The 14,118-nt window shown below is 41.6% G+C and overlaps 1 protein-coding gene across 3 annotated transcripts in view; it reads left to right on the forward strand.

Annotated features, from left to right (window-relative positions):
• Nucleotides 1-1,095: 1,095 nt before the first annotated feature.
• DIAPH1 (diaphanous related formin 1) overlaps nt 1,096-14,118 on the forward strand; it is an 82,801-nt gene continuing 69,778 nt past the window's right edge. Inside the window, exon 1 of one of the 3 annotated variants that reach the window (XM_070414804.1) lies at nt 1,096-1,285. In XM_070414804.1, the coding sequence (XP_070270905.1) occupies nt 1,169-1,285 (117 nt within the window). In that variant the 5' untranslated portion in view covers nt 1,096-1,168. The remainder of the gene's footprint in view (nt 1,286-14,118) is intronic. The other 2 variants (XM_070414803.1, XM_070414802.1) reach the window with 2 other exon arrangements.

Consider the following 14,118-nt stretch of genomic DNA (forward strand, 5'->3'; position numbering starts at 1 on the left):
TCTGCCCTCCAGGAACATACATTTGAAATCTTTTGCTGGCTGTGGTCGAGATAATTCAGTCCATACTTTGAGGGCCCACTGAGTGCCACATACTTTTAACTCAAGGAATAGTTGTAGCTGAGAGAATGAAATTACTGAGGGAGAAATCAAGCCAGTAGAGCAAATAACATACTCCTGGAGAACACCTGTTCTTTTCACTCAGGTTTGGTTATGTCAGTAGGGAATCCTGGTTGAACATAGGGCTTGGCAGTCAGACTAACCTGGGTTGAAATTTTTATCAATTGTGTGTCCTTGGGCAAGTCACTTTAGCTCTCAAAAGTCCAAATTTCCTGTCGGTATAGTGGTGAGACTAAAGGAATCTATGACATGGCACTGTGAGGATTCAGTGAGAAAATACATGTAGAGTGTTTTATATAGTACCTGGCATAGAGCAAGTGCAGGTAAATGGTGACATTACTGTTCAGGCACACATTGGCAGTAACTAGTTTATCTGTATTAGAAAGAATTAGAAAGTAGCAAACCTGGGATTCAAAACTAGGTAGTCTAACTCCAGAGCTTGCCAAGTTCCAGCTAGCACTCTGTTCTTGGTACATAGCTTTTAATAAAGGGTAACTCACTTCTTTTTTTCCTGTGCTCCATGGATATCGCACACATGAAAACTATGATCCTGGCACTACATTTTTGCCAAGATAACAGTCTCATTTGATTTCTTATTCACACTTAATGTCCGAGACTCGGTATGAGAAGGTCCAGGCTTTACAGCCACGTGGTCTCTGCGTGGGAGTGGGGAGGCCTGCACCGCTTCCACCAGCAGAGGGCGATGTTCGCGGTTGCGGCCACAGAGAGGTTGCACCGCCCACTCGGCACCCCCCACGTGGGTATGAATGGTTAGGCCCGCGGGGCAGGTAGCGAGCTTCCGCGGCTTCCCTCCACCCCCCCCCTCCCTTCACTCATTGGTAGGGGCTGCGGGTCCGGGCGGAAGTGGGGCAGGCGGGCGGGAGCGAGGCGTCGCCGTTGTATATTCATGAGGCGCGCGCAGCCGGCATGCTAATGAGGCGGGGCGCGGCGGCGGGCTGAGGAGCTGCTGGGCGGCGGCGCGGCTGCGGGCTGGGAGCAGCCGGGTGGGAGCGGTGTGGGCGCGGGGTCACCAGCCAGCGCGAACCTGGACATGGAGCCGCCCGGCGGGGGCCTGGGGCCCGGCCGCGGGACCCGGGACAAGAAGAAGGGCCGGAGCCCGGACGAGCCGCCCGCGGCGGGCGGCGACGGCGGCAAATCCAAGAAATTTGTGAGTGTCCTTCCCACCCCGTTCCCTCAGCCCGGCCCGGTAACCGCCCTCTGGAGCCCGGAGATCCCCGCGGGGAATCTCCGTCGGCCCCAGGGATGCACGCCCGTCTCTCGGGAGCCGCCCCCGCGCCTCCCCTTCTCGTTGTACTGGGTCCTGGGCTCCACAGCCCGACCCCCTACCCCTCTAGGACCTCGGGGAGCCCCGCGTCCTCCCCCCCGCCCCCCCGCCTCTGGCCCGGCCACCTCCGACCTTCCTCCACCCCCAGCCCCCACGCTCTCTGCCCTGCGCCCCCGTGGCCCGGGCAGGTCTCACCCACCGCTTTCCTCTCGCCCCACTTCCTTTCTTCTTCCTCTGCTACCCGAACACACCTTCTCTGTCTTGGTCCTCAGTGCTTTTCTGAGTCCATTTTCTCCTGTTACCCTCCCCCCGTGTTTTTGGTGTTTTATTTGCTTCTCCTAAAGGTCACTTCCTTCCCCAAGATTGATCGCTTTCACCTGCTAACTTTCCTCCCGCCCAGCCCTCTCTCCGGGCCCTGGGCCCCGGTGTCACCTAATAATCCTTCCTCTCAGGAATGTTACCTGACTTGGGCCCTGCCTTCCCTCCTCCCTTGGCCGTTTGTCCTTGCGATCGCCGGAACGGGTGCCTGCCCAGGTCCTGTGGTCACGGGGCACGAAGTTCAATTTCTTCGCCGGTATTTCTCTGTCCAGAGAGCCTGTCACTTCACCCTGTTGCTTATCACTTTCCAGGGAGTAGAGCTTCCCATGATTATGCCCCTCTTGACCTAGGATGGTGATAAACTTCCCTCGTGGGGAGGAAGTTAGACTGCAAGTCCAAGAAGTCTGTGAGTAATGGAGTTGCTTTCCATGCGTTGCCCATGGTCACCGTCCCCGCAACTCTCGGCCCCCCCTGTGCCCCAAGGCGGCTGGCATCCCCTCTCCTCCCGGTGGAAGAGGAGAGCTTTCCTCAGGTGCCCGGTCCCTCCGAGGAGGCTGAAGGAGGAGTGATGTTCCTGCAATCCTATCCCATTTCATTACCCTTGCTCACACGGAATCATTTTTATTAGTATCTCCAGGGAGCTACGTGTGTGCTTTTTACTGTAAAAGCTTTGAAAATTATGGGAGACTGCCCAAGAGAGGGAAAGGGGCTTGGGTCTTAATCATGATTTGCTAGCTGTAATTCTAGTTATTTATTCCTCTCTTCCAGGTAATCACTCCCTCTACCCCAGTATCTCTTTCTACTAACCAAATGGGTTCTAACTCTTTCCTCTTTCTTTCTCGTTTCTCTTACCCCCAATCCCTTAGCATTTTGACCCAATTCCACAAGTGGTTTGTTTTTTTTTTTTTTGGCGGGGGTGGGGGTGGGGGTTGGTAAAGTGATAGAGTCAGGAAGAAAATGTTGCTTTGGTACCTGGAGCGTTGAGATGTGGAGAGTACTAAACAGAATTAAAATAGTGACTCATCTCTTCCTGCATGTTTCTAGCAAGGCAGGTACTTCTGGACGGCCCTTCCCAGGGGCTTACAGGCTGTGGGTAACTCTGGTTTTATCTGGTGAAACATTCCCCCCCTCCAGCCCCCTCCCAGAAATGTAGGGTTAATGCTAGTGATGACCTTCGCCTATGGTAACTAAAGCAGCATTTCTGTTTCTTTAGGGAAGGAATTGACCCTCTAGGTCAGTGGTTCTCAACCTTGGCTGCACATTAGAATCACCTTAAAATCCTGATTTCTGGGCCTCATTCCGGATGAGGCCCAGAAATCAGGATTTTAAAAAGATTCTTAGGTGATTCTAATGTGCAGCCAAGGCTGAGAACCACTGCTCTAGGTGAAGGGCTTTCTTTCTGAGCCCATATTCCTTCCGTTTCCGTATCTTTTTGTTTTGATTTTGTTTCCATGGGTACTGTTTGACCTTCCTCACCCAGTTTCAGCCATTCCTGCTGATTTATAGTGACCTCTGTGGCTTGTAAATGTTTTTCAAGCCCTTAATAGAAGTTTATATGTGTTTTTGTTTTATCTAACACTGTGTGTTTCACAAATGTGTGAAATCTACTAAGTGTAAGTGGTGCTGAAAGGTGAGATGCCTGAGGAAACAACTTCTTTTCACCTGTTTTTGGAATGTCCATGAAGTCTGGTATATGCTGAGTGGATTTGGCTCAAAGTTGTTGATATTTGCTTTAGAGAGGGTGGAGTTTGAACCAAGTTCTCTTTTTCTTTCTGAGGTGTTGGTCTTAACCCTTAACTTACTAAATTTAAAAAACTATGTCACGCCATAACCGGTCTGGCTCAGTGGATAGAGCGTCGGCCTGCAGACTGAAAGGTCCCATGTACCTGGGTTGCGGGCACATTCCCAGTAGGAGGTGTGCAGGAGGCAGCTGATCGATGTTTCTCTCTCATCGATGTTTCTAACTCTCTATCTCTCTCCCTTCCTCTCTGTAAAAAAATCAATAAAATATATTTTTAAAAAACAACTATGTCACACAGGTAGGGAGGAGAATTGCATTTACAGCTAGGGGATTGGAAAGTTCCCAGGAAAGTAGTGCTACTTAACCCCTTTATTGCCAACTATAGTATACCTCAAGGCATCTGAATATTCTGTCTTCCTCACTGATCATTTTATGAAAACTCTGGAATAGAGAAACCAGAGGCATTCGCTTCTCTTTGTGTCTGTGTATGTGTACTAGTATGTGGGTGGTGGAGTGGGCGAGATTGCTCCTGTGCTTTTGTTACCCATGGCTTAGTTTTCTTGAACTGCAGGCTGAAAGCGAACTCACAACTTTTACCTCCTCCACTTTTTCTAGAGTGTGTATCCTCTGGAACTCCATTAAGAATGTACTTTATAAAACTGCACTGGTTTGTTCTTAGTGTGTCCGAGGGCCATTTGTTTGCATCCGAGGGGTTCCTAATCCTTTTAGCTCCTGCATCTCTTTCCAGGCTTATGCAGGTTCTAAGTATAGATCAGCTGCTGAGAACACAGAGCTCCTAGGTTGCCCGAGATCTGCTCTCACCCTCTGAGGCATCTTGTGTGGAAAGGAGATGGAGTGTAAGTTGGAAAAGTGGTTGGGCATCTTTAAAAATGTGGTGTGGGAGATGCTGACGTGTGGCTGAAGCCAGGCTGTCTGGTATTCCCCCTTGGTTCTTCATGAGTCTCTCTTCTCCTGGGCCATGAACATGTCCCTTTCTCTAGCAATATTCTAGTTCCTTTCGGAAGCCCTTAAAGGGGGAAAAATTCCAAATGAACAGTGTTTTCTGACTTTTCAGCAGTGATGAATGTGGGTGCCAAATAGACTGTTTCTGAAATATGAAAGGGGAGTAAGTATAACCAGGATGTTAGGAGGCTGCGGAGGATTTCTGAATTTTATAGACTCCATGTCTTTTCACATAATTAAGAAATTGATACGTTCTAAGAAAGAATATTGCTTCCTGGTTTAGCTAGGAGCATAACTTTGTAAAAAATGAATTTCAGTGTGGGGTTAGAGAAAATAGAAGATAATTTTTAGAATCTTGTTTAATTTTGGATTCCTGTGTTGGATTATTACCAGGTTGCAGTTTCATGCCCTTCTAAAAGTAAAGCAATAATGAAAGCATAAATGTTTGGTTGTAGACCCCTGTCCAAAATGAGAGCAGTCAAAGGTGAAGGATGCCAGACAGGATTTTAAGCAGATACTAGGAAAGGTAGAGAATATAAAAGAGGTGGAGTTGTTCATGCAGATTTCTGCTTCTCTTCTCTTCAAGGAGATCTTAACTTTAACACAAAAGGTACAGAATACCAAGGAGTGTACAGAGGGCTTTATACAAGTCATGTGGCTTTTGTGTTTTTTGAAAGATGATAAACACAGGGATTACTTGGTTTAGAAAAAGGGAGGGGAGCCAACAGGAATGTTATTGAGATGCTTGAGATGACAGGATGATACCTTAAATATGTCTGCCCTTCTTTCTGCCTTGTCTTTAAAGACAGCCCAAAGATCCACTTGATAATGCCACTTGTACTTTTCTCAAAGGAAATCCTCCCTCAGGGAATGCCTCAGAATTAAAATCTCTGCCGTGGGAGATTTGGTAAATGTTGAGATAATTTTCTAAAAAGAACTGAAAATGTTATCACCTATAAATTATGTTTATTATAAAAGTTGCGAGAATAGTAATAAGTGAGAAGTGATGGGTCAGAATAGACTCATTTTATTTCCTGTGTGATAGAATTACCTTTTGATATTCCCTGGGGTTCTCAGTGTATTTTATAAATGGATTGCCAAGTTATTCTTGGAGAGTGTTATATTTTCATTGGAATGTAATAGAGGCTTAAAAGATAAGGTTATGCCATATGTGATTTAGAAGAACAGGTTAAAATCATGTTTATTAATAAGAAATAATAGGCATTATATAGGGTTTCTATATGCAGGTGTTTTCTCCTATTTTGTTTCAGTTACCGGAAATCATTCAAGCTACAAAAGTTATCCCCATGTTGAAACATACTTTGTAATACTTAAGTGTTTTTTATTTATTATGTTGAACCTCCTATCCCACTCATTTTTATTTGAAAGCACTAGCAAAAAATTCACCTCTTGCCAACCAGCAAAATGAGTGTTTGCTCCTAGTTAGGGTTAGGTGAGACAAAGCCAGCGCTCTCCCCTTGCCCAACTGCCCGCCCTTCCCTCCCTCTTTGTTTTTATTCCCTCCCTGCTCTATATGGTCAGGTTCGAGTTTCATGAACAACCAGGCTTTTGAGGAATCAGGAACAGTAAAAGCTGTTGATACTAAAATTTTTTAAAATGTCAAAGCTAAAATTGAGAAGTAGAGTATTTTAATCACTATAAACATATTTTACCTTTTATCGTTTTTTCTACCTCTTTTTTTTTTAAAACAAAGTTTTTAGAATCAAGGGATTCTTTTTAAGGAAGTAAAAGAATTACTGAAGGAAAAAAGAAATATTGAGACCAGTATTTTAATGAATTGTTACCATCAGTTACAGGATAACTGGGTGAATCATTGTTCTTCCAACTCTGAGATTCTTTTTTTTTATATATATTTTATTGATTTTTTACAGAGAGGAAGGGAGAGAGATAGAGAGTTAGAAACATCGATGACAGAGAAACATCGATCAGCTGCCTCCTGCACATCTCCTACTGGGGATGTGCCCGCAACCCAGGTACATGCCCTTGACCGGAATCGAACCCGGGACCCTTCAGTCCGCAGGCCAACGCTCTATCCACTGAGCCAAACCGGTTTTGGCCAACTCTGCGATTCTTACTTCCATTCATTGTTAAAGCTTGCTATGAATGGCGGTCTTAAATTTTAGAGTCGGTCTTAAATTTTAGAGTCGGAAGGGACTCTAAACACCCAATCAGAGCAGCAATCCTTCTTACACTTGTAGGTTGGAAACATCAGGGGGCTAAGGGGTGGAAATTGAATAAATGAATGGAGGAAGAGAAGCAGAAATTTTGGATTCTGCATTTCGTTTAGAAAATTTCAGGATCTTGGAATAGCTAGAGTAGTAGAAAGGGATTATAGAGAAACAGATATGCTAGAAGCTGTGAAACTGAGAGGGAAAATATTGAAAAAACTGGCTCTCTATGGGGAAGCATTCTTACATGGAAGATGGGAAATTCCATTCTTGGTGGTGGTTATGAGTGGTCCTTAGGCAGTAGCTACTTTGGCATTTTGTTAGGGTAGCAGATACAGGTAGAGTTCATGATGTCCTGAATAATATTTCTGGATTTCTGATCATGTGACTTATTTCCTGTTTTAGGACTAGTACTGTGTGTAAACATAGGATTTGTAGTTTCTTTTAAGATTTAACATACTTTATGGATCCAACAGAGTAATTTATAAACCTTCTTTTATCCTAAAGGTCACAGAAAGCCAAGGAGTATACCTTGATAGTGGGCCTACATCTCAGATATAGCTGCCTTTTTGTTGTTGTTGTTAGAACTTTAGGATCAAGTAAAAAAGGTAACCCTCATTTCTTTTTATTCTCTTTTAATTTTATTGCTTTTTAGAGAGAGGAAAGGGGAGAGGTGTAGAGAGAGAGAAACATCGATTTGAGAGAGACACATTGATAGGTTGCCTTCCACACACGTCCCGACCAGGGATCGAACCCATAACCTGGGTATGTGCCCTGACTGGAAATAGAACTCACCACCTTTTGGTGTACAGGATGATGCTCCAACTAACTGAGCCACACTGACCAGGGCTCCCACACTTTATTCAGGGGTCTTCACCTTTTTTGTGTGTGTGCCATAGAACCTTTGCCAGCACCGCCCCCCCCCCCCCTTTTTCTTACAGCTTTATTGATGTATAATTAACACAATAAGCCACATATATTTAGTGCACAATTTGTGAAACCATTACCACAGTAAAGATAATGAATATATTCAGTACCCTCAAAAGCTTCCTCCTGCCCCTTTGTATCTTTCCTTCCCCCCTTCCCTACACTGATTTACTTTCTGTAACTATAGATTAGTTTGTAATTTTTAGAAGTTTATATAAATGGAATCCTACAATATGAACCTCTTCTTCTGACTTCTTTTAGCATAATATATTGATATTGTTATACTTATTAATAGCTCATTCTTTTTATTTATTTCTGAGTAGTATTACATTGTATGGATTTACTATAATTTGTATATTCATCTACCTTTGGTAGGCATTTGGGTTGTTTCCAGCTTTTTTGTTTTGTTTTGTTTTTGCTGTGCACATTCATGTACAAGTTTTTATCTGGACACAGGCCTTCATTTTTCTTTTGTAAATACATAGGAGTAGAATGACTAAGTTATATGGTAGGACTATGTTTAACTTTTTAAAGAAGTTGCCTGTTTTCCAAAATGGTTGTACTGTTTTATATTCTCACTAGCAATATATGAGCTCCAGTTTCTTTCCTATTCTTGGTGTGATCAGTCTTAAATTTTAGCCATCCAAGTGGATATACAGTTGGTATCTCAGTGTGGCTTTATGTTGCATTCCCCTGATGATGTTGAGCTGCTTTTCATGTACTTATTTGCTATCTGTCTATCTTCCTTGAAGTGTCCAAAATTTTTCCCCATCCTATCCTATCCTATATAATAAAACTCTAATATGCAAATCGACCGAACAGTTGGACAACCGGTCGATATGATGCGCACTGACCACCAGGGGGCAGACGCTCAACGCAGGAGCTGCCCCCTGGTGGTCATTGCGCTCCCACACGGGGAGCGCCACTCAGCCAAAATCCCCGCTCGAGGCTGGCAAGCCCTGCGGTGGTGGTGGTAGCCTCTCCTGCCTCCACTGCAGTCAGACAAATATCCCGAGGGCTTCCCGACTGTGAGAGGGCGTAGACCAGGCTGAGGGACCCCACCCTTCCCCACTCCCAGTGCACGAATCTTGTGCACCGGGCCTCTAGTTTAAAATATTTTGTTATAGTAAAAATACCAGTCCTTTGTTATATATAGGTTTTCCAAATATTCTTCCTGTGACTTGCCTTTTCATTTTCTTAAGTGTATTTTAAAGTATCTAATTAAACACAAAAGTGCTTAATTTTGATGGAGTCCAATTTTTTCCCTTTTCATTTTTTCTGTGTCATATTTCAAAAACCTTTGTTGAAATTATGGTCACTATGATTTTCTTTTTTGCTTTTAAGTTTTCTAGATTTAGCTCTTAAATTCTGTGTTCCACGGTGCATATGTGAGTTATATTTCACATATTCCTTTTGGGGTTTAATTTTCACTTGTAGGCAAGAGAGAACATTTCTAACAGTCTTAGGATCGGGGACCTTTGAGATCCCATTTATTCTGGAAACAATTTCATCTTATGTGGTATTAGAAAACTTTTGTTTTTCTTTACTCAGTGTGCTACAGGTTGTATAATGCCTGCCTCCCTATCTATAAATATTAATGAACAGCATTTTTATAGATTGATTCATTACAGACTAGAAGGACAGGGAGTAATAATAACACTAACAGTAATAATAACAGTTGTTGCATATTACAATAGCCTTAGCACTGTGCTAAAGAGCTTTAGATTTATCACATTAATCTCTAGATCATCCTTATAAAATAGAACACTGTTATTATTACCATTTTATAGGTAATTAAAATAAAACTCAGTGAGTTCAAGCAACTTGCTTTAGGTCATAAACCTAGGTCCAGCTGATTAAAAAAACAACCTATGTTCTTATTCACCACATTGTACTGACAGTTTACATATGTCCAGTTTTTGCACATGTAGTATAAAAGAGTATTCACTGTGAAGAATTTCTTAGACAGTTTTGATGATCTCTTTAGAGTCCTTTGATAACTGCAGTCCATTAAAACTGGACTTTCTCCCAGTTCAACTGGTAGGAAAGAAATATTGGGTCTAGATGTACAAAGTGCAGTGGCTAAATGCCTAACTGCTTTTTGCATTAGTAATTTAGACTTTGAAACCATTGCAAGAATCTTAGTTAAACCTTTCTTATCATAGATATGAAAAAGTAGCTGTTACAGTGCATGCAAAACCTATCTTTCCCCTGACTCATGAGTTAAGCAGTTGTCTAAACTACTATATTTTGAAAGGTAACCTTATCTTTTGTAAGTTAAACAGCCTGAACAGCATCACCTGCTTTAATATTTATAGATAGGAATTTTAGTTTAAATTGCTGAGAACAGCAAGTAGTGTTGACAAATAGAGTGGGGGGGGGGGGGGGAGGAGCTGTTGCTAGACTCTCTCTATAGGTGTCTTTTCTGTATTTTAGAATTAGCACATAGCATTCCTAAAGTCCTCTTTTTGTGGCCCTGACACTTGCCTGTAAGGATTGCAAATGGCCAACCTCAGAGTCTCTTCTGAGTCTGGAAACTGCAGAAGTTTGTTCTTTAGATCTTGCAGTTATTTGCCTCAGATTAATAATTAACATTACCACAGAGATCCAGTTACCTGGAACTAGGATTTTTCTGTATGACTGGCAAAGAGTAAAGAATAGTTTCTCTTTATCTGAATCTACATGGATCTACCTAGATCCAAAAGGCTCAAGATCAAGAAGTCATGTGGTTGTCTTATTAGGTTCAGCCCTTGCTTTTTAAAAGATTGTAATATCAGCCAGGTTTGTAGAAGAATGGGTGGGGAAAGCTCCAAGGCCATGAACATAGCCTTTAGCTGTAGAGAAGTGAAGGTATTAAGTGGAAACATTACTGGACTGAGAGTCAGAGGACCTAGGTTTTAGATTAGAATCTTAGATTGCTAGAGGTGAAAAGGATGCTAAAATTACTCAGTTCAAACCCTTTATTTATAGATTAAGAAATGTGGGCCTAGAGAAGTGATCTGTCCAAATTTACAGCGAGACCTAGGACTAGCACCCCTATCTCTCACTCCCACTGCCCTAGGCTTTCCACATATATTGTGCTTATCTGACTTTGCTACTATTTGACCATGTGAACTCTGGGCAAGCTACTCTACTTTTCTTGGTCTTTTTCTGTAAAATTAGAGTTGTGGGCAGTGCTCTTTAGCTTCATAAGAGATGAGGGCTATGACGGGTCTTGGAAGGAAATCAAAGGATTGGTAGAGAAAAGGGGGAGGGATTTCATGGGGTGGGGAGGGGTGTGAATAGAGGCTCAGAGGTATGAATGTATGACTGTAGTAAAGTGAAAAGGCCCAGTTATAGAAGTCAAGAGGATTAGTGGGAGATAAATCATTTAAGAAAGATGAAGCCACTTCGTCGAGATTATTTTAGTCCTGGGAAGGGCTTTTAGGTTCTTTTTCTGTAGAAACCTGCAGAAAGCAGGACTGAAAATTAGCATTTTGTAGCACGTCATGATGAATGTTAATGAAATTTTTGGCCATGTGAATGTGTCATGGTGACAGTTATCCACAAACATAAATTGATTAGTGTGTTAAGGTTTCAGCAAATCATTTCTGCTGCCTGGATGGAGTTTAGAGAGCTAAGTTTGTTTAATTTCCAGTCCTTATCAATTTTAATACATCCCTATTTTCAGATTGCCAGAGATTAGATTTTAAAAGATGTGACTCTCTTCAGCTAGCCAAATTATGGGCTCAGGTAGGAAACGCCATTGTGTGAACAATCTGAGCCTATCTTTGGGCCCTTTTGTTTCTTTAAACATTCTCTAGTACAGTATAGTATAGGTTTTGAGTGCATGCTTGTCTGAGGTGTTCTTTAGTCCTTCTTGAATGCAAAATAAAGGTCTATTTTGGAGGGTCTAATTTATCTAGCTTGTAAGGTGCTTAAGAGCAGTGGTAGTGTTTAGCTCATGTTAGCAATATCCTTTTATGTATTTTAGTTTTAATGTTAGTCTTGGGAATTTTGAGATTATTTTCAGGGCTCTCTGTTTCTGTGGTCTAATGTAGGAGAGTGGCAGTTTTGAAAACATTAATCCTCTCACCAAGGTAACTATGAGGAAGAGAGAACCACTAATGTAACCATACCCAATCAAAAGAACTCTTTTGAGAAAAAATTATTACTTTTCTGTAGAGATAGTATCTTATAGTTTTGTCTTGTGTTTAATGAAGGAACATGTCTATAAGATTAAAAGTCTCTGCATTAATTTCCACAGTACAGGGCTGCCAACTTTTGTCATTATAATTGACAGCAATATTTGACCCAGTGCTCTAGGGATTGTTAACATACATTTAAAGTGAATGACTGCTAAGTCTCCATATTATATGAACCTATTAGTATCACAGTCTTTCATGGCAACAGAAAGGTTTGCATAGAATATTAAATAAAGAAGACAAGGACGAGTCTTTGCATCCTCAGGATTCATATGGATCTTAACAAAAACTGTTAGTGACAGTAGGAGGGCCCTATTTAGTATGTTGTGTTTTTTTTTTCTTAACCTCATATACAGCTACCCATAGCTATGGAGTTACTTCAATTCCTTCATTTGGCCATAGAAGCAAAATAATTTTGGACTGTTCCAAAATTATTTCATCATGCTTGCATGGGGACTCCAGAGATATTTTTAGTTGTGATAGTTTTTATGAAGGCTCCCCAGGCATAGAGGTTTCTAGTGATTTTATTATTCTTGTATTTTAAAGAGATGGGAGTTGGCCTTAGTTGGCAGCTCTTTGTATCCGCCAGGGCTTGTTCGTTACTTCTAGGCCCATGGGTGACGTCTGTTTCCTGTGATTGAAACCACAAGAAGAAGTGGTGAGAAGCCACTGTAGGATATGCACTATCGGGCAAGCAGCAGGCATTAGGCTGCCCTAAAAAAGAGCAGTTAGTAACTAAGCACAGTGTTTCAGGGCCTTTGAAGAGACTCTGGAAATGATTTGACCCAGCCTCTTCATCTTAAAATGAGGAGGACATTGAGGCCTAGAGGTACTAAATTGCTCAAGATCATGTAATTAGGTGAACTAGCTTTTAGACTTCACTAACTATTCATTGTTCTTTCTCACATTGCATTATCACCCCTAAATTTTGTAGCTGTGCCCTTCCAGAATGTTTCCTTAAACAAAGTACTGCTGGAAAAGAGTAAATGCTGGTGGGAATTTTTAAAATTGGAATTTATTGGGGTGACATTGGCTGGTGTGCATTTTGAATATGAGAATTGGATGATGTTGCTTTTAGTTGCTGTACTAATAATTTTTAATCCTTTTTTTGAAAAGACATATGTAGATTTTCAAAATAAGAATATCTAATAATTCCCTATTTCTATTTTCATTTTACTTAGTACTTGAATATCCTAGTCATTATCTTTATGCATATATATTTTATAATATTGCAATTATAGTTTATACACTTTTTGTTTTTAAAATAGTGTATCATAAACGTTTCCTAGCTTTCTAATCTTTAAAAATTGCTACTTTTATTTGAAATGGAAATGTATTTTTATTATAAAAATGATCACATTTTTTTCTAAGAAAATATAAATATGTATAAAAATATAGAAAAACAATCCCCTACCTTGTTTTCCAGAGATTATAGTTATTTTTAAATAGAACCAAAGAGAAAAATACATGATATATGGGAGTCTCTTTGGAGTCTAAGTACTTTGGCATGCAATTCTGTATATGTTTGTGTTAGACATAGTTCCATATAAGTATGTTTGCTAGAAGTACTAGAAGGAACTTATTTTCTTTCGTTTATATTACTGGTATTGATGGAGGAGTAATGATATTTCATCCATGCTCTCCCACAACTGAAGATTTTCTCAAAATAAAATCTTCTAGATTTGTAAAAGGTCAGAAAATGTTTACTGTGGTTTCATAAGATCAAATCTGGCTTTTTGAGTAGTAATGTAATATTTGGATCAGTTAAGCTATTATCAGTAGGCTGTGACTATTTCTGGGTGTTCAGGAATAATGTGAAGAGAGAAAAAAAAGGTGTAACCATCATTTAGAAATGAAGGGTTTGAGAATGGGATTTAAAACAAGGCGGCCTCCTATTTGGTGCCTGTAGTAGAAACAGTGTCAGTGCAGGAACTTCCTGTCTACCAGACCTTGGGTGTGACAGACGGGTGGTCCACCCTTGAGGAAGAGTAGATGTCTTGCTACTGACATAACAACATGGGAGAAGCCAGTTGCTACAGAGATTGTGAAACAGCATTCCTGAGTCACTGTTTCCAAATGAATGGACAACACCCGTTTTTAAAGGAGCAATCACCATGTTCTCTAAACTCAGGCAGTAAAGAGAGAAGCTTAGTACGAAAGTAAAGAACAAGTAACAGTATTTGGAGCTTGAGAAATATGTTGAAATTTGGAAAAATAGGTTAACATTAGTTACTAGAGTCCCAGTGCATGAAATTCGTGCACTCGGGGGCAGGGGGTCCCTCAGCCCGGCCTGCACCCTCTTGCAGTCCAGGAGCTCTCGTGGGATTTCTGACTGCCATGGAGGCAGGAGAGGCTCCCACCACTGCCGCTGTGCTTCCAGCCGTGAGCCAGGCT

The sequence above is a fragment of the Myotis yumanensis genome, unplaced genomic scaffold (genome assembly GCF_028538775.1).
Source record: "Myotis yumanensis isolate MYYU_CA2020_CCGP unplaced genomic scaffold, mMyoYum1.0.hap1 SCAF_5, whole genome shotgun sequence".
Classification (NCBI taxonomy): domain Eukaryota; kingdom Metazoa; phylum Chordata; class Mammalia; order Chiroptera; family Vespertilionidae; genus Myotis; species Myotis yumanensis.